General features: G+C 43.7%; 1 protein-coding gene across 1 annotated transcript in view; it reads right to left on the bottom strand.

The window, feature by feature from the left end:
• Znf521 (zinc finger protein 521) overlaps positions 1-21,397 on the bottom strand; it is a 282,823-nt gene that overhangs the window by 137,334 nt on the left and 124,092 nt on the right. The window contains 3 exon segments of the mRNA XM_032885752.1: positions 18,159-18,808; positions 18,811-19,013; positions 19,015-21,331. Coding sequence (XP_032741643.1) covers positions 18,159-18,808; positions 18,811-19,013; positions 19,015-21,331 — 3,170 coding nt within the window.

Here is a 21,397-nt window from a genome sequence, read left to right as displayed (position 1 = left end):
GAACCATAAAAGCAGATAGGCTCTCGCCATTACCCTCAGAGGACCCCAGAAATGCAAATTTGAGATCTGAAAACTTCTGTGCCATTTTTCCTGACAATGTATCTCTTAAAACTAGAAATCATCCCATGAAAATGACCCAGAATATGAAAGTGGGGAAATTACAGGGTGCTTTCCTAATTGACCTATGGAGAAAGGTCTTTCACAGAACAGAGTAATATGGGAAATACAAAACAAACAAAAAACAAAACAAAACAAAAAAATATCAAATAGAAAACATTACAAAACTCTACATTTCTTTTCTTCTACAATGTTTTGCTGATATAAGTTCATGCAACAACTTGGTCATTACTTTGAAAAACAGTTTGGAATTGTATCGTTAAATACCTTTTTAAGAAAAAGTAGATTGCAATTATTAATTTAGTCTAGTGGGTGTGTATGTATACTCTGTGTTTGTATTTGTTTAGGCACATGCCACAGAGCATGGGTCGAAGACAGAGGACAACTTCAGGGAGTCCCTTTTCTCCCTCTACTATGTGGGCCCTAGGGACTAAACTCACCTCCTCAGGCTTGGAAGCATAGATCGTCACCTGCTGAGCCACCTCACCTGGCCACTAGTGGATATATTGGTTATTTGAAGATACATCAGATCTCTGAAGGCTACAATGTTTACCGAGAGAAACATTTAGAAACATCACTGGCTTCTTTTGGATGTATGATATTTAACATGCATTTAAAACCTGGTATTGATTGAAAGAAAGAATTAGCTAGATTTGACCTAATCTAGACAGAACAGCATACCTGTTTTGAAATTATTTAAATTGACAAAAACAAAACAAAACACCTCAATCGACAGCCATTTAAGGCACTAAAGCAATCTGTCCACTGGGGCTAGAGAGATGGCTCAGTGATTAACAGGGCTTGCTGCTCTTACAGGGGATCAGAGTTCAGTTCCTGGCACTCAGGTCGGGAGGCTCACAAAAGTCCCTAACTGTGGTTTCAAAGGATGCAGCACCCTCTCCTGGCATCAGTAGGAGCCACTCACATGCACACAGGCACACTTGATTAAAACTAAATTTAAAAAACAAAGTCACCGTCTGCAAAACCCATTTTGTTTCCGGTCTGAATAGCTACAGATACTGAAGAACAACACCTCCTGACAGATTTTCTGACCTCCCGTGTAGACATTTATCCCTCCATCTTTCTTCGCATCCCCAGGGTCTCCTTCCCTCTCATCCTTCTCTTACTTGTCTTCAGAGAACAAACAACCGTTACTAAAGAAATGGTCACTACCTATAACTCGACTGTTTCAGGAGACTTGTTTTGATCAGTTCCTTTCTGCTTCCTTACGGCCCATGCCAAACTCGTAAATATAAGAATCCCAAGGTCATTCGGAGGTAAGATGAGCTACGTTCTTACCACCTTCTTGTAGGCTAAGTTTATCAATACCACTTGAATTTTTAGATCGTGATTTATGTTTGCTTTAAAGCAACTCTCTCCTAATCATGCGTTAGTAATCTATATGTTTAAAATAAGTCAAGGTTATGTATCAAAATTATAAATCCGATAAAAATCAAATATAAAACCGTCACCACGTTTTCCTCCCGCCCCTCTGATGCAAATTCTGCACACGATGAGCAGAAAGCAACACCAATGGATTTCACTCACACAACCAAGCCTTTTAATTGCTTTTCAAATGATTGATTTGTTTTCTGGACTTAGAATGAAAAAATCTAATTTTGGTGTTTGTTTACTATACTATGTAGGCCATTCTTACTTAAGTCCCTGCCTTGGGGATGTGTTTTGCTCCAGTGACATCACTGAACACTTGTCCTTCCCTCTATATGGTCATTTTGTCCGTCTGCATGCTCAAGGGCTTCCTGCTGTTATATCTTTTGTATTTACTGGAACTACCTCTAACCTTAAAGCAAATAAAGTTAAGATTTGAATCTTTGTGGTTTCTGTTCTTTTCTTTGTTCTTTGGTTTTCAGCACTCCTAGGTTTGATGTTAAACAATTATGTTTTTCTACTTCATCAACTGTGGAAGAATAACTTATTTAGACACAATTTGATGAAATAAGCCATTATTCTAGCCTTATTGTCATACTAAATTAATTGAGAAAACATTACAAGAATAAGTTGCAAGCCTGCATGAATGAACAGGAGTGCATGTCTAATATACGTTAGTATCAGAGTACATAATGATGTACCATGTATTGTGTGTGTATGTGTATGTGTGTGTGTGTGTATTGTGCATGTGTATGTGCTGTGTGTATGTGTTGTGTGTGTAAGTGTTGTGTGTGTATTGTGTGTATTTATGTGTTGTGTATGTGTACTGTGTGTGTGTGTTGTGTGTATATGTATTGTGTGTTGTGTGTGTGTGTATTGTGCATGTGTATGTGCTGTGTGTATGTGTTGTGTGTGTAAGTGTTGTGTGTGTGTATTGTGTGTGTTTATGTGTTGTGTATGTGTACTGTGTGTGTATGTGTTGTGTGTGTGAGTATGAGTATGTGTGGTGTATGTATGTGTGGTATGTATGTGTATGTGTATGTGTTGTGTGTGTGTATTGTATGTTTATGTGTTGTGTATTGTATACTGTGTGTATGTGTTGTGTGTATATGTATGTGTTGTGTGTGTATTGTGTGTGTATGTGTTGTGTGTATATGTGTGTGTTGTGTGTATATGTATTGTGTGTCATGTGTGTGTGTTGTGTTGTGGTGTGTGTATTGTATGTGTATGTATTGCGCATGTGTATGTATTGTGTGTGTGTTGTGTGTGTATTGTGCATGTGTATGTGCTGTGTGTATGTGTTGTGTGTGTAAGTGTTGTGTGTGTGTATTGTGTGTATTTATGTGTTGTGTATGTGTACTGTGTGTGTATGTGTTGTGTGTATATGTATTGTGTGTTGTGTGTGTGTGTATTGTGCATGTGTATGTGCTGTGTGTATGTGTTGTGTGTGTAAGTGTTGTGTGTGTGCATTGTGTGTGTTTATGTTGTGTGTATACTGTGTTATGTGTTGTGTGTATATGTATGTGTACTGTGTGTGTATGTGTTGTGTGTATATGTATTGTGTGTTGTGTGTGTGTGTTGCGTTGTGGTGTGTGTATTGTATGTGTATGTATGTATTGCGCATGTGTATGTATTGTGTGTGTGTTGTGTGTGTATGTATGTGTTGTGTGTATATGTATTGTGTGTTGTGTGTGTGTATTGTGTGTGTTTATGTGTTGTGTATTGTATACTGTGTGTATGTGTTGTGTGTATATGTATTGTGTGTTGTGTGTGTGTGCGTGCATGATACTTTCTCTTTAATAAGAACCGTCTTGTCTTGTTTAAATGTGTCAGCTGTGCTTCATGATAATCCTAGAAAGCATGTGCATGTGTGGGCATAAGTCCATTGTATCAGCAAGGAAACCAAGGCCTAAAAGCCTCTTAGACATTTTTTTCAACTGGTATCTGAATGTTTTTCCTAATAAAAATCTTTCTCACTATACTGCACCCTTAAACTCCCGTCAGTGACCACATTTCCTCAGCAAAAACAGCACACACTCAGCTGAAGGCTTGCTTAGGTGATGCTAAGTTTAATTCCATAAAATAAATTATTTGCTATGATATGGGGGATTTGCCTCTCCATCTCTTTATGACATGAATTGTACAGGACATTACATACTTATGAGACATCACATGTTCTATTTATGTGCAAGTCTATGCTATGGTATCAGTATTTAGTTCTCAGGAAAATGTTTTCATCTTTTTCAAGGTGCCTACTGCTTTAATCACCAAGCTTCTCTTGGAAGCATTTTAAGAACTCAAGAAGCACAAGTCAGTGCTCCGAGAGCCATGGAGCATATTTAGCCAATCCCTGACTCTGAGATCCATCCCCCTGATCTCTTTCCCTGTGGAGTCTTCCTGACCCACACTCTCTACCATGCTTGTCCCCTTAGTGCCTCAGGACTTGGGATGTTGCAGTTGCCTCAAACCTGTGGATGTCTAACGCTGACATATGAAAAGCGAGTCCTTTCCAGCACTCTTGCTCTGTCCTAACAGTGCTGTCTTAGCACGGAACTCCCCACCGTGGCTATTCCTCGCCAACAAAATCTGCAGACTCAGCATAAGGCACCTCTAGGATGGCATTTGTCTGTGTCTACTGCTATATATTAATCACACTATGTGCTCTATCGAGAATAAAGATGCACAGCTAATCTATATAAATAACTAAAGCATACGATTATAACCACAGAATTACACTGGTCCAAGACCTTTATTTGCATAAAGCTTCTTCTCTTGACAGCCTTACACCTCCATGTTCTGTACATAGCAAGAATCCAGTTATTATCTTACAAGGCTATGACTTGAAACAGATGACTACTATGGCCAAATGTTCCCCCATACCAGGAAGTCACACCTGTTCAAGTAGCACATGAGAGGAAACCATCTAACCGGGACACAGCTACAGATTAATGGCTTTACCACACTCGATCAGCCTACTTGCAACAATGAATGGAGATCTTCTGGGCTGCCAGGACTTGGCAGGTATGAATCACCACTAGAATTGTAACCTTTGCCGCTGTGCGGGTTTTACCTTTATCTTCCCTGTGTAGTGAAGGGTGCTCTATACATTTACAGTTTTGCCTTCATTGTATAAGTACTACATGCTTATAATGAGATGTTGAATAAAGCACACATTAAACGCTGGCCCTGCCTTGGCTTCCTCAGAGGCCTTCCCGCCCAATCCTCTTGCCCTCTGAATTGACACTTCCCATAAGTCCAATGGGCTTCTACATTCAGATATATGCACGCCACATATTTACTTCCTGACTGTGGTAAAGGAATTCTTGTCGTTCTCTCATTTTCTCATTTGATGGTCTGTGATATCCTATACCAACTCTTGGCTCTTTCTTAATCATATTTTTAAAGCTGATATGTTTCAGTTATATTTATGACAGTGTGTTACCATCACACTTCTCTGAGTTCATTGCAGTTATTTCTTTAATCGAGATGAACATACCAATCATTTAATTTCTGGGTTCACATTACATGGTCTTGTTTTCAAAAACTAGTCCCTGACCTAAGTTCATAAAAATATTTTCTCTCGTTTTTCAAGAGATTTATGCTTTTATCTTTCAAATCCCTATGTACATAAGCCACCTGGAACTAATTTTTTTATATGAGCAAGAATTTGGTTTTTTTCCCAAATAGTTAACGCGTCTAATACTCCATCTACTTCCTTACTGATGAACAAAGATAACTGCATGCTATCCTGAGGTTTCCGATCTGTATCTCTATGGCGCATCTCATCTGGGGTCTACTAATTACAAAAGACTGGTTACAAATTGACAAAGTCCTCCCCGAACATGGGTTGCCCCAAGAGTATCTTTGCTACTCTGAGTGGACTGTCTTCCTATGTAGCCCAGGCTGTCCCCAAACACTCAATCCTCCTCCTATAGCCTCCATGCTGAGTTTTTGGCTGTATGCCACAGTAGCCAGAGTGTTCGCACCTCCTGCCCTTTCATCTTTCCACGGGTATTTTAGAATTGCTTGTCAGGTTCCAAAACTTAAAACCATGAATGGAAAACCAAACAGACAGAGGAATGAGCTTTGCTGAGCTTCCCAACACAAGCACCAGTGCACCAGTTCTGGGCAAGTGGGTGTCTCGTGACGCTGTGAGGTCCAACCCATGAAGAGACGGCACTTTGTCATTTCTAACATTTAATCACATTGCTCAGAAACATTTAATCCCTTTCTATATAAATGTTTTATGTATCTTATGTTTGCTTCTTAATATACACTATTCTATTTGTGCCTATTATAAACAAAATTAAGTACAATTCCTATTTTGTGGCCTTTTGAACTGTGAATTGGTGAGTAACAGCACATAACTTGGGTAAGTTTTTGTATCAGTAGCTGAGACTGTATTGAGCTGAGGATGCGGCTTAGCAGTGCATGGCCTGCCCCAATACCTTTTGGTGTTTTCATATACTCTGTATGTGACAGTTAATTGTTTTCCATTTTTGAGCTGCACCTCTATATTTCTTTGTCTTACTTTTTTATGTTACCTACAAACCAGATTACTGCTTTTGTGAACTACTCATTTCATGAAAACCTTTCTATTACCTTATACTAGTGGCTAATGGTGACGACTGTCGTCTTCACTATGTCAATGAAAGTCTTGTTTCTTTCCCAGTTTAGTATTTTTTAAGCAATGAAACGATGATGCATACTTTTGCCTGGAATCCTAGAGATAAACATGTAGTCCTCTATCTTATTTAATCTGCTAATGTGGTAAATTAATCAAATTTACATGAACTCAAACCCATCTTGTGTTCTTGTGATGAACCCAGTCTATAATAACCAAACCTTATTTGGGCTCACAGGGGATTTCATTTGATTGGTATTTTGCTTACAATTTTAGGACGAGAATCTTGACTAAGGATGACTTTGACTCTTCTTTTTTACGTCTAGTTTTGATATGAAGATTATAGCAGAGAGAGCTCGCTCTTTCTCAGACTCTGGCGGGTCTATGTGTGTATTTAGGAGAATTCACTCTAAAAACCACCTGGGTCTGGTATTTTCTTTGTGGGATGGTTTGTAAGAATTTATTAAAACTTTTAATGTTGGTAGGATTTCCCCCCTCGGCTCTTTCCCCTCCCCCTCCCTGCCTCTCCCTGGCCTGGTTTGATAACTTACATTATTCTACACCTTTTTCATACAATGCAAACTTTAGAGCTAGTAGCAGAAATGAATGTGTACAATGGATAGTTCTCATTTGTTATATTTGACTTTGGGGGTAGTGGTTGAAATGAGAAGTAACAGGTCCATGCAAACCAAGCAGTGTTTGAATAGATTCACAGACGTGTGTCCCATTAGTCATTATACAGGTAGGAGCACTCTCATCACCTAGGGGTTCTCCTCCCAACGTGCTTCCGGCCTAGACACAACTATTCTCTGACCTCGATCATCACAGATTACTCTGTCCATTCTTAAATTCTGCACGACTAGAGTGAGCCATTGTACATATCTGGTTCCGTCAATTAGGCTGTTGTATAACAGCAGGTCATTCTGTGTTACTGAGTACTACTCCCACATGGATATATGCTCATATGTTAGGGAATATCCTTACTCACTCCATGCAAGTGCTTGCTTTGCTTCATGCTGGTTGGAAGTGTGTTTACATACAAGCAGTATGGGCAGTCTTCAGAACTCAGTTAAGCACGCCCTCATTTCTTATGCATCTAGGAGTGCACTGACAGGCACAAAATAGGCTGCTGTTTGACTTTAGTTATGTACCACCTGGTGGTGTTCTACCCGGGGGAGGGTGATATTTTACTCCCTTTACCATAGTTAGCTTGTTTGGTTCAGTTGGAGAAACAATGTAACAAAGTTGGTTACAAGCACACATTTGGCTAGTCTCCCTCTGTCTTTTTAGTCTTTACTATTGAGGCTATGGTTCCTCTTTTCCTTACTAAGATTACTTATGAGCATTGTTTTTCTAATTATCTCACCTGAGGCTGTGCACGTCAGCAGTGTCCTGCCCTCCTTTGCACTGTTCCTGCCTGCTTCTCTATTAGCCTCTGCTCTTAGACTTGACTGTTTCCTTCCTCTGCATTCTGAGCTTCCGTTTCCTTCTTCACTTCCTTATATCAGCGCCCAGATTGCATTTTTAGTTCACGAATAAAGTTTGCTTATTTTCCACCTTCTAATTCTATTTCCAAATAACGTACTAAGTCCTGTGTGCTTTTAATCAGTTTGCATGGCTTTGTTTTTGTTTTGTTTGCAGCAGAGTCTCCAATAGACCAGGCTGGCCCGGAACACAGCATGAGGCTAGCATGCTCTGGCAATCCCGTTCCTCCTGCCTCCACCCTGACAATGCCGTTGTTGCCGGCGTGCACCACACCCCGCCACCAGACCTACGTATTTTAACTGGAAAAGTTTGGTTCTTTTAAAAGATAATTTTCTTGCTTAAAACATATTTTTATTCTGCCCAGTGAATATATAACTTGTGTGGTCTGCAATACTAAAATTTGCTGGGACTTTTTTTCTTAAGATGGGGAGAGAGTGAATGCAACAGCTGGACTCTCGTGGAGAAATAAGATGGGAAGAGAAATGGCATAATTAAACAAGGACCAGGAGGACAGCCAGCGAGGGTGCCCTGGAGCGCAGGGACATGGAGCTCACACAGGAAGCAGAAGAAAGGCCAGAGTCAGAGATGGCCAGGAAAAAGACACAATCCTCTCCAAGAGAAGAGAGGACAGCGGCTCCAATTGGATCTGAGGAAGAGCTGGGCAGCAGGACCATGAACTGCTGATGGCAGGAAGGACTGGTTTGATTCAGCTTGACAGGGAGATGGTAAATTTTTCTCATCTTCTAGGGAATGATAGTTGGCAAAACAAGAGGGATTAAGACCAGAAGTTCAAAACATTCAGATTATTTTTATTTCTCAATTCCATTTTTTTTTAGTGTACATGTGTCTTTATGTGCACCATGTAGACCTATGTGTCTGTGGAAGTGGGGTCCCCTGGTTAGAAGTGGTTTGTGAGCTGCCTGGTTCGGGTGCTAGAAATTGAACCTGAGCCTTCTGGGAAAACAGCAAGTGTTTTTAACACTTACATCGTCTCTCCAGCTCCAGAGTCAAATGGATTTATAGGTGAGAACAATTTAAAGGTCAAAACAAAGTAACATCTCAAGGAGCCCACTATTCAGTTTTCTTAAGTAATTGACAGGGGGTCAGTGAGATGGCTCAGCGGTTAAGGGAGCTTGCTGCCAAGCCAGAAAATCTGAGTTCGATCCTCAAGAACTCAGAAGGAAAGAAGGAAGGAAAGAGCCATCGCCTGCAAGTTATGCAGAAGACCTGCCACTTGGATATACACGTGTATTCATTCTTCACATACAAAAATACATAAATAAATAAACGAATGTAATAACAATAAGAGCTTGGAAGAGTTCTCACACAGAAAAATGTTAAGTTTCCAGAAATTCAAAGTTGATATGATAAAAAAACTGTGTCTATGTCACATGGTAGGTAACATGATCTTGAATACATCTCTTTATTTTTTTCAAAGACTTCTTGAACCCTTAATAATTTCCATCTTGACTCGACTGCAGCAAAAGATGTAAACGTCTCCTCCTAGATAGAGCCCCAGGGCTACATACAGGGATTCCAAGCTTTTTCAGCAAGACCAAGTGCTACACACTCATAATCATACACAAAACCACCCCTAACTTGGAACGTCTCCAGGCACACTGCAACGGTGAAAATGAGGGCAAACCTTTCAGAGGTGGAGGGAGGCACAGACAACCTGAGCATGGAGGTTGAATGTGGGGCTACATCGATAGGAGCTGGTGTGGGCACTGGGTACAAAGACTGGAGACTGATCCGGTCAAGATTGTGTAGGCCCCGTGGCCGGATGGTTGTGCGAAGACCATTAGCTCCTTTTGTAGATACCAAACAATTATTACACGCAACATTAAATCTGGAAGACAGATTGTACTTGGCAAAGCAATTTAATGTATTCCAAGAATGTCTTGAGTCTTATGAATTTATTTTCTCATATAAATTTCCTACTTCAGTTTTAAATGTGGAATATTTGGAGGGAATGTAACCATTCATCTTTTCCTCCTGAACATCAGCTCTATAAAACTTAGCGTCAAAAACCTGAAATGAAAAAAAAAAAAGGGTTGGGATTTAGCTCAGTGGTAGAGCGCTTGCCTAGGGAAGCACAAGGCCCTGGGTTCGGTCCCCAGCTCAAAAAAAAGAACCAAAAAAAAAAAAAAAAAAAAAAAAAAACAACTACCTTTTTCTCAACCTTCTATTTTTCAGCCTAATATGGAAATATAAAAACAATATAAATCTAGAAACTGACTAGCCTCTAACTTTTTACTATGTACAATGGAGTTTCAGTACAAGAAGTATGCTGACAGAATCTTGGCTCTCTGACCCTTGAAGCAGGGCTTTGTATTCAAGATGAGTTCTGAACAGTTAGAAACTTCAAAACTTTGGAGTTTATTCTAGCATTCTGACATCACATCTGACTCTAAATCATCAAAGCACATTTTGGGAAAACAATCAGTATATCTATGAACTAATGTATGCATTTGATAGACGCTCAAATACATCTGTCAGCGGTTCTCAGCTTCCCTAATACTGTGACCCTTTAATACAGTGCCTCAACTTATGGTGACCCCCTACCATAAAATTAATTTGTTGCTAGTCCATAAGCGTAATTTTGCTACTGTTAGGAATTATAATAAATATATCTGATATACAAGGTATCTGATTAGCAACCCCCAGAGAAGTCACAACCCCAAGTTGAGAACCACTAACCCATATATATTTACTTTGAAGTAGTTATGTTCATTTGACTATGTTTAACAAGCTCCCAGAAAGCCACATAAGCTGGTAAAGTGCTGGGATTTGTTTGAGGAAGTGAGAAGGCACTGAAGAATGTTAGTTGACATTATTTAATTTATATGTGTACACTTTCTACAGGACTCGAAAAAGACGTTGGAAGGCAGAAGATGAAGAACAGAATTCATGAAGAGTCAGCTGAAGTAAGGAGATGACTACAGAGATGGGAAACAGCACTTGACAGACATCGTGACAGACATTTTAGTTAGAGGTGGTGTCCCTGGGGTTTCCTAATGGGCTAGGAGTGACGGGAGGACCTCTGAAGGGCTTGCCAGTGTTTCTCTGAGTAACCAGGCACAGAGCGTCTCCCTTCACTACAGTCATGAATGTGTGGGGGAAGAATGGGTTTCAGGAAAGAGTCGATACATACATCTGAAAGAGATTCATATGGGTAAGTCCAACATGGTGAAGCGCACACAGCTCAGAGTGAGGTGCTCTGGGCATGGGGGGCAGGGAATAGATTCATGGCATAAAGGTAATCACTGGCATTTATACCGTAACTGGACACATCCTATGTCATTTGCCTACTTCCAAGCCTGGACAGAGATGTCACAGAAAGGGACATTTAAGAGAGAGCTACCTTTGTAGCTGATGCTACAGAAAACAGGGTAGCAGAAAGCCCTTCTCTCCATCCTGGAAACCAAACATTGGCAGCCAAGCAGGGGCCTTGGCAGCTGCTTCAGAAAGCCCTAGAAGGGAATTTTCACAGGGTAGGGGTTGGAATTTCAAAGGTGAAACCTTTTTTTGAGTTCAAATGAGGTGAGACTATGAATGGTGACACTGACATCTGCCATCATTGGGTTATAAGCTTCCTCAGGGCTTGAGGAGAGTACACAGGATGTCCAGGCAGACGCAAGCTCCATAGCGTCCATGAAGTAGGGCACTGGACCACAAGAGGCCTGGCACTGCTTTAGGATTGTGAGCCGTGTCCCTAACTTGTGCCTGAAAGAACATATGAGGAAAACAGTAATACAAATAGGCTGTGGAGCCTGTCTGCTCAATATGTACTATGCAGCATGGGCAGAGCTCATACGAAGGGTAGGAAATATCAGGAGCGGGGATGAGGCTCAGGAGGACGCTCTGGAATGGCTGACCACCCAAAGTGGGGCAGCTGGACAGGTTCACTGCGATGGAAAGAAGGAAGATAATATTTCATAACGAGGGCAGGACAGCCATAGCTACAGAGGCAACTTGACTGGGGACTAAAGCATTTCTAATTTATAGTGTGGTGGGATCAAGAAAGGTGGGAGAAACCCAAACCTGAAGGGTCTTGTAGGCTACAAGGAAGAAAGATTAATGCAGTGTCCTTTCTGGATGGAGATGCAGAGCCTTTCGAACGCTCAGATGGGAAGCAATGTGGGACAGAGATTTGTTCTTGATGTGTTGTTCTCACAGGTGTGGACAACAGGTTTGAAAATAGAACAAAGTCAGAGGAGGCAATTTCAAGACGGATTCGGTAGTTCAATAAAGGATAAATGGAAATTAAATTATGGTGAGTGTGGCTAGGAACGCACTGATATAAAAAATACACAGAGGCTGAATTGGAGAGGGCCAAAGTGGAGACATCTTGATGCAGAGATCAAGAACTCGAGGAAGAACTCGAGGAGACAAAGAGATGCAGCAGTGACAAGAACTCATGGGAAAGATGGGGTTCGAGTTTGAATCTGGTGAGTTTGACATCCATGGTTGTCCAGCAAACAACTGAGACGCAGTCTCACACTCAATGGAAGGATGTGAATTGAAAATACTACTGTTCTTAAAAGTAGGCTTCATTAGGGAGCTGAGGAGATGGCCAATGGGGTAAGTGCTTTCTGTACAAGCTGAGGAACTCAATTTGGATCCAGAGAACATACATAAAAAGTGTGCATGGTAGTGCACACCAATAACGTAGCCTGGGGGTAACGTAGTGGATGGGGAGAGCTGGGTCTCCACACTAGCTGGCCTGCCAGCCTAGCTAACTGGTGAGCACTAGGCTCAGGCAGGGATACCATCTCAAAAGATAAGAGAGGAGAATCACTGGGTGTCTACCTCTTCTCCACACATACACAGGGCAGTGTGCACGCCCACATGCACATGTGGACACAAACATAGATAACGCATGCACACACACACACAAACAAAAAAACAAACATATTAATTAATACTATCTTCATTGAGATATAAGTCTCTTATAGAAGAACGCACTAATTTTACATACAGCAAGTACTGACAGAAATAGGCGGGCAATAACCAAAACTACAGTCAAACTTTAGCACATTTCTGTCAGTTCCCAGGCGTCCACCCTGCCCTCTGGAGGCAGAATTCAGAGTCATCAGTATAATGAGGTAGTTGTAGAAAGGGGTGTGGCTGAGGCCGCAGGAAGGGAGCATGCAAAGACCAAACAGCAAGGCAAACAAGGGCTTATGGTAGCTTAAAAGGGGCAGGCTATGGGAAACTCACAGAGGTGTGGTAAGCCAGGAAGGGACACAGCGGCTTCTGAAAGCGGCAAGAGCTGCCTGTGACAAGTACTTAGTAGCATAATAACTAAGGTGCCAGAGGAGAGCACAGAGAAGTCAGTGTACCAGCGACAGATGCTCAGGCCCCTTTTGCAATGAGGAGAAGTGACCGGGAGCAGAGGACAGCTTAGAAATACCACAGAACCTGGTGACAAATGCCTGGGCTTGGAAGGTATCCAGAGCAACGCCTGCAACTGCAAAGGGGAGACTCATAGCTCATGTGATAGCGCATGTCTGTAAATGTGACGTGCTATGTGATCTTAGCCTAGTTCAATCTATATGAGCCCTGTTGCCTGCCTTCAAAACACAGCGGCTGAATCAGACGGCCTCTACTGTCCCTCCCGATAATAACGACGCCTCTTGCAAGAGTGATTTCAAGGCACTGGTAGGGATAGTATGAGTTGAAATGATCTGTGGAGAAACCTACAAACCATTCTGAAAAACAAAACAAAAAACAGAGGTGGAAAGAAGGACCCAACAGACATGTTCTCCCGACATCTATCAGAGAACTTTAAGGTCATGTGACACCCTTCCGAGGTGGTGATGGGGGTTTCAGGCCATCGTCAGTGAACTCAAAGAGCTCCCATCTATTCACACTGCAAACATCTGCAAACGTCAGGGACTCTGCAAGACACCTGTGTGTAGTCCAAGCTAGATGGCCAGTATGTCTCCTCTGTGACAGGCTCTTCCATAGCTGAACATGCTAGGTAATATGCACATTTACACCTCAGTCAACCCTTGAGGAGCATCAAGAGTGAGGCTCTCCTCAAATACTGAATCCCAAAGTCTAGTAGAAATTTTCAATTAGCAATCATGAGAGCAAACTTCAAGAGAACATTTTTCATGAAGCCAGAGATATAAGCAAGGGAGACGGGTTCAAACCCTCCACCCTGTGACAGCTGCCTGCAGTTAGCCTTCGCTGAGCGTTACACACCTCGACATCTGGAAGGTTGAATAGATTTAGATTTATATATAAATTTAAATCTGTTCAAATATATAATCAATACCAATCAAATGATAAACCAGCCTCTGACATATACAGGTGAGTGAGTGTGAGTGTCTACAGATATCCCTGTGAGATCATAAGTCATGGTTCAGTAAATCTGAACTCTTGAAACAAAAATCTCCATCTGGGTTCTCCTGTCTCCTGTCACCTTCCTACTTTGAAGCCTCAGCAGGAAAAGCTGGAAATAGCACCCATGCAGCTTCGCAGTGGAGGCCTTCAGAAAACCCAAGGCCTCTAACGCAAGAGTCATAAAGCTCACATTTCATTTATCATAAAATCCGCCCCCAAATGACACAACTTTGGGCTTTTTGGTAAAGACATATAGTGACTTCTGTTTTACCTGGTGTGGCCCGCCCCTGAAATTACACATCATCTATAATGGAAAGTCACAAATTTAACAAGACTGACCAAAGATGTAAACAAATACTTACTATATAATAAATTATATATAATTTCTTCCCACTGACATATTGTATTACAATTATTTAAATAAAAAACCTTTCTGGGTGTTTGGGTAATTTTTCTGTAATTCTAAATAATATGTCTATTTATGATTTGAGGATATATTAAGTACATATGACTTTATAACTGAAGTAATGAACTTTAAAACAGCAATAGTAATGGCAAAGATCACATTGGAGAAAACATTCATATTGTTATGAAAAAGAAAATATTTATAAACTAAATTCTAACATGTGGTCAATGAAGGCCATCTCTGTAAGCACTCTTTGTAAAGTTTTAAAAGGAGATAAACTTATTGCATAAAAGTTGTTTTGGCCAGGGACTAAGCTACTACCCAAAGACTACACATGGACTGACCCTGGGCTCTAACCTCATAGGTAGCAATGAATAGCCTAGTAAGAGCACCAGAGGAAGGGGAAGCCCTTGGTCCTGCCAAGACTGAACCCCCAGAGAACGAGATTGTTGGGGGGAGGGTGGTAATGGGGGAGAGGATGGGGAGGGGAAGCCCATAGAGAAGGGGAGGGTGAGGGATTAGGGGGATGTTGGCCTGGAAAACGGGAAGGGGAATAACAATCAAAATGTAAATAAGAAATACTCAAGTTAATAAAGATTTTTTTTAAAAAAAGTTGTTTTGGCCATTGATAGCTAGGTACTTAAAAACCATCACTGTGGATGTAAATGTTTTAAAAATATTCTAGTGATTTACGAAAGTATGGACTACAAGTAAACTTTCTACCGTTACTATTTCAGGAATAATTAAAGACAGGCCACAGTTTAAGGATACGTTTTCTGATTGAGGATTTAGATCAGAGATCAAGTTCCAAGCCTAGGAAGTAGGAGGAAAAAAGTAAGAGGCCAAGAGTGTTTTTCCAGACAAGTAATTCTAACTGGGTTAATATGTCCATATTCTTCCTAGGTCTGCTCTCACTGGCAAGCATTCCATTTCAAGTGGGACAAATTAACAGTGCAATCTCTAAGTATCAGAGGTGCAAGCGTGGACGCATAAGGAAGAAAACAGGCATGGACGTTTTCAGACGCAATCTACTAAGAAGCACGCGGTCCAGTCCGGTCTTGATTGTAAACCCAGAAAATCAGTTACACACACATTAATGCAGTCATTCTAGCCTGTGTTTTCATGCTGCTTAAGTTAACCACTGACCCTCAAAGTCCTACAAAAAGGAAACAGGTGATTCCTTGAATAAATGTTTTATGAATGCTTATTCTGTGACTTTAAAAACAACCTTAAATTTGTGTGTGGGTACAAGAGGCTATGTACACTGGTGTGGCGATCAGAGGTCAACACTAGGTATCTTACTCCATCCTGTATCACAGTATACTTTGAGACAGGGTCTCTCAGTGAATAAACTCAGGACCCCTCTAGCTCCATCTCCCAGCTGATGCGCCTGGCTTCCACGGGGGTTCCGAGGATCCTAACTCAGGTTCATCTGCTTCCACTGCAAGGTCATCACCCAAGCACTGCAGCCCCTTACTTTGTAACATTTAAAAACATAAAACAGCTTAGGAACGGTCTAGAAATTTGAATATGGGTATTCTTGTAATAGAGACTCTAGACTGTAGAGAGAATCACTTATAAGCAACACCTGCCAATAAAAAAGCTAATGGCCAATGAGCTGAGGCAAAAAAATAGGAGGAGGGACAGAGGCAGGAAGAGACAGGATTCTGGGAAATAGTGAGAGTCTAAGGAGAATGTGGGAGAGACAGACTGAGAGGACAATTGTAAACCAGCAAGATGAACCAAGGGAGCCGAAGAGGACACATGGAAAAAGTGGGCCAGGACTGCTGTTCAGGGTAGGAATCAAAGCTTTGGGCTAAGACATTTAATGATAATAATGAAAAAATGGAAAGAAAACCAGATACAGGCCTTAGAAGAAAAATTAGAACAAAAAAAGTGTAGAATGAGAGAGATTCGAGGAGACACTGAGAGATCCGCTGAGAAGATGTGAGGAGATGGACACGTGGGACCCAAGCTCAGGTAACCAGCCACAGCGCAGGGTACAGTGGCTGGGATATTTTAGTCATGATCTAGTCAGTGAAGAGCAGAGTTATATGACCAAGGTATTTACGAATATATGTTGAGTCTGAGTCTTACTTCCGGGAGCCTGGGGCTGGGAGAAAGAATGGGGCCTACCTTCTAGGTAGCTATTCCTATTGCTTTAAGCCAATGATACGCTGGCTAACAGTATCATCACCCGTATCTACAATTGCATATTGTCTTCTGGGTCGTGGGGAAAATCCTTTGCACAACGGTTTTTTCAAAGCGCCACATTAAGAAGAATGGGTTAAGAAATGCAGTTGGCTTTTCTTAACATGGCAGTTTAAGAAATATTGTTGTCTAAGGAGATATCAAAACATATATGCAGTATACATTCAGGCTGATTTTTAAAGCACTGGGGGGGAAGAGGAGAAAAGGGGAGGAAGAAAGGTGACAGAATGGAGAGAGGGGGCAAGAGGGCCCTGGCCTGGTTCAGTGCACAAGTACACAAACACTTTCACGATGCTATCTCTTTAATGTTCACACAAGCACACAGACATTCCCCGTGCTATCTCTTCACTGTAATGTTCATACAGGTTTAAATATTTCTGAACTGAAGTTTGGGGGAGGGAAACAAATTTTATAGGATTCAGGGACTGCTGGATGGGATGGGACACCTGAGCCAGGAACCACTATCCAAACTGTGGTCCTCCAGCTGTCGCCTCAGTCTGAAAGGATTTCGTTTATTTAAATGGGAGGGAAGTGCGGATTTACCCGGGTAGGGAAGAAGCAAGAACAGCTTCAAAGTTTGGGAGTCTGCCTGTCACACAGATGCCACCTTGGGTGAGGAAGGGCTTTGCTGCCTGTTCCGTTCTCCCCTACTGGCTGCCTGATGGCTATCTGTGGGGAGATGCCGGGAGGCCTCCGAGAGAGTTTGAGTGCAAAGGCAAGATAAGAAACATACAGGAACCCCACCTGGAAGGGACAAGGGGTTTTCATTTGGATGGATCTCCAGATAGGGGCAGGTAGGGAAGTGGAGGTGATAAAGGCAAAAGGAATAATATTCCACAGAGCCCCCCCATGTTCAGCTTCGAGGAACGACAGTTTATAAAGCTACGGCTGCATTGTTAATGAACGTGTTTCTGCTGCACAGTGCGCCAACGGAAACATGGAGATGCAGGACTCTGGGAGTGAGTGGGGAATACACGTTAACTTTGGAACCCAGAGAGCAGAGGCTCTGAGACGGTGTCTTTTAGCAGATGGCACTTTGAAAAACTTCTGTTGTGCAAAGCATTTTCCTCAGTACCCAGAAGACAAAGAAAAAGTGTTGTCAACAATGTATTAAAGACACCCCTAATTTGTTACCCGCATATATATGTATATGTATATGTATATGTATATGTATTTTTTTAATTGACTCCAAGCCAACATGTTGGCTCACACTACTGTATTCGCGTGCCATACACACAAGTCATAGCAGAGGATTTCAAAGTGTGGTGAAGCTATGGTGAGATTCCAGATCCCAGTAGGAACGGTGTGAGAGCCAGTCTCTTCAGTCATAGAGAAGACAGTGTCCTAGGGAGACTGGAATTAGTCCTATTTTGCACCACTCAAGCCAAAATGCTACTTATCAGGAACCAAGTAATTGCTAGTTAATGGCTACAGGGAGAAAAACATTGCATCTCAAACTACGCATCTCTTGGCCTACGTGACAAAAGTAGCCAAGGGCGTGGAAACCTCAACTTTAAAGTGGGGGTCGCTTTAGAAGGAGGGGAGATAGGAAGCTTGAGAAAGGCGAGTTACCTCATCTGACTGGGAGGGACTGATTCTGGGCATGGGTGACACTTGGGGCGTTTTCAACTGTGTGCTGTTGGCGTCTGGCACGAGCTCCCGGTGCACCGTCTGGATGTGGTTCTGCAGTTCACTTTCAGACTCAAACTTGACATTGCAGCTTGAACAGCGAGTCGTCTTCAGACCCCCTGCCTTGCCTTTTCCTTCCATGGCGCTCAGACCCTCATTCTGGCCCAAGCCCGGTCTGCTCGCAACAGGAGGGAGACCGAGGCCCGGGCTACTGCTCTTACTGAGATTCACGCAGCCGGCACAGAGACCATATGGCAGGCCGTTGATATCAAGTTTCACCAGGTCTTGCTTGGAACGGAACTCTTTGAGGCAAGATGCGCACTTATACAGTTTCTGAACGTGCTGGCCACGCCCGGTGGTCTGCACGGAGGACCCGTTCCCCGTCTTCTGCATGTGGAAGGTCCCGTGGATTTTGAGTTCCAAGGTGGAGGTCACAGTCTGCATGCACACCACGCAGCGAAACCCGGTGAGGGAATTCCTCAGGTCAGGGTGCATCTGACAGTGCTCTAAGAACTCCTCCTCGCTCTGCAGGGGCATCTTGCAAATGCGGCAGTTTCCAGTATCCAAGCTCTTGCTGTGCGTGACTTTGTGTTGGTCAGAGTCAAAAGGGAAGAGCGCTCTCTGGTGGTTCTGCAGCAGAGTCTCCATGGTGTAGGCCGCCCCGCAGATGTCGCAACCATACATGGGTTCGGAGCTGTCCACGTCCTCCTCGCTCCCGTCATGGCTGTTATGGGACTCCTGGCTGTTGGTGAGCAAGGTCTGCAGCTCGGCCTCCTCCTTCTGCACCTGCTCCGAGGCTCCGTTGGTGCCACAGTTGGGGGTCTTGGTTTCAAACACGCAGTGCTTCTCCCGCAGATGCTTCTCCAGCAGGATGACGGCGTGGAAGGCTTTGCTGCAGAACCTGCAGTTGTACTTCTTGCTGTGCGTGGTGATGTGGCACTGCAGCTCCACCTCGGTGCTGAAGGTCTCGCCACAGAAGATGCACTTGTGCACCTTGCCCTGGTTCTCCAGGTGGTTGTGCTTCACGTGCAGCTGCAGGTCGGTCTCGTTGCGGAAGTCCCAGTTGCAGGCGGTGCAGCGGTACATCTTCTTCTCGTTGCTGTGCTTCACGGCCAGGTGCAGCTGGATGGACACCTTCGAGTCGAACACCTCCTGGCACAGCGTGCAGCGGAAGAACACGAAGGTGTGCATGTCCAGCAGGTGCTTCTGGAGGTCGTCCACGGAGGTGAACTGCTTGTCGCAGCTCTCGCAGATGTAGTAGGTGGAGGTGATCATGAAGTGGATGGTCACGTGCTTCAGCAGGGACTCCTGATTGGGGAACTCTTTGTTACACTGAGGACAGGTCAGTTTCGGCAGCACGGTGTCCAAATGGGTTTTGAGGTGAGTCTGAAAGCTGTCTAGGGACGTGTACTTAGCACCACACTGATTACAGATATATTCTCCAGCAGCACGGGCAGGGCCACCTCCCACTGTCTGCATCATCTTAAGCGATGTCTGTTCTATAGCCACAGGAGACAAGGGGCTCAAGGCCCGGGATTTCTTCCCATTGTGAATATAATTCAGGGCCAAGGGAATGTTTTTATGATTCTCTTTAATATGCTTATTCAGTTTAAGAACACTGTTGAATATTGGCGAGTTTGTACAATAGGAACAGGAGTAGACTTCAACCACCGGTTCTTTCGGAGTCCCAAGCACGGGAGACCCAAACCGGGAGCCGCTGAGGTCACAGTGGACCTGCCTTATATGCTCTTCAAGGGAAGAGTCTGTGAGAAACCCCATGTAACAATGGGGACAAAAGAAAGCATTGCTGTCCTTGGCTGCGGGATTGGCAAACCCGTGAGAACATCGGATGTGCTCCTGAAGGGTGTTGAGGTCATTGACAACTTCGGAACAGAAGTTGCACTGGTAAACGATGGCAGGCATGGCCGAAACAATCAGGCCCGGGTCCTGAGCTTCGTGCACTTGTTTAAGATGTTCGTTTAGGTTATAGAGTGAGGGCAAGACCTCCAAGCAATACTGACAGATATGAGCCTGCTCCGGCTTATCTAAATGCATAGTTTTCAAGTGAATCTGCAGGACCGCGAGACTCGAGAATAACTGCTTGTTGCAGTAAATGCAGCTGTAGGTGACTTTCGCCTGTTTACTGGAGGGGCCAGTCATCTCGGAGGTCTGCTGGGCAGCTCGCTTCCTCCCGCGGCTCTTTGGAATTGGTGGTGCGGCCTCCACCATGGTTGAGCTGTCCACTGAGAGGTTGGAATCTGGAGTGGTGCTGGACACAGAGGTGTATCCCACGGTGACCAGGGAAGGGCTGTTGCTGTGATTGCAGGACTCTGGTTGCTGGTGGCTGTCCATGTGGCTATACAGCTCCTCGACAGTGAGGAAGCTCTCTGAGCAGATGCTACATGAGTTCTTTTTCTCACCCCCGTGCACCTGCTCTATGTGGTTCATGAGGGAGGTCTCCTCCACAAACAGCTCGTGGCAGTACACGCACTGGAGGGCTGCCCTGTCCTCATTTGGGGAGCACTCGGGGTGGCACTCCGCGATGTGCTTCTGGAGGTCTTCTGGGAAGTCAAAGCCTTCCTCACACTGGCTGCACTTCTGAGTGTCCTTCATCTTCCAGTCCTCCATCCTGGAGCCAGACTGGGAGCCGTCCTTGCTCCGCTCATGAACCTGCATATGTCCGTGCAAGGAGCTAGAAGACAGGAAGCCTCTGCGGCAGACGGCGCACTTGTATGGCTTGTTGGAGGTATGAGTCTTTAAGTGGATCTTGAGGTGGTCGCTCCGGGAGAACGCCGCGTCGCACTCGCTACAGTGGTACTTCTTGTCCCCCGTGTGGAGCTTGATGTGCCGGTCACGGCTCCGCTTGTGTTTGAACAGCCGGCTGCAGTAGGTACACTTGAAGGGCAGCTTGTCACTGTGGCTCTGCTCATGGTGCTTTAGGTAGCTGAGGCGGCTAAAGGACTTGTCACAGAACTGGCACGGGTAAGGCAGTCCAGGGCCACCTTCTTCCTCTCCGAAATCACAGCCTTCGCCATGGCTGGGGGAAGTCTGGTCCTTACTGGAAGGTGAGGAAGCTGGCCAAGAGCAGGTGGGGTCGTCCTCAACATCAACTCCATCTGCAATGAGGGACGACAGGACATATCATTACACATGCTGAGAATTCAAGAGCGAGCTACGTAGAC

This window comes from Rattus rattus, chromosome 15 (assembly GCF_011064425.1).
Source record: "Rattus rattus isolate New Zealand chromosome 15, Rrattus_CSIRO_v1, whole genome shotgun sequence".
Lineage (NCBI taxonomy): Eukaryota > Metazoa > Chordata > Mammalia > Rodentia > Muridae > Rattus > Rattus rattus.
The sequence above is the reverse complement of the archived record's forward strand: the minus strand, read 5'-3'. Positions and strand labels throughout refer to the sequence as shown.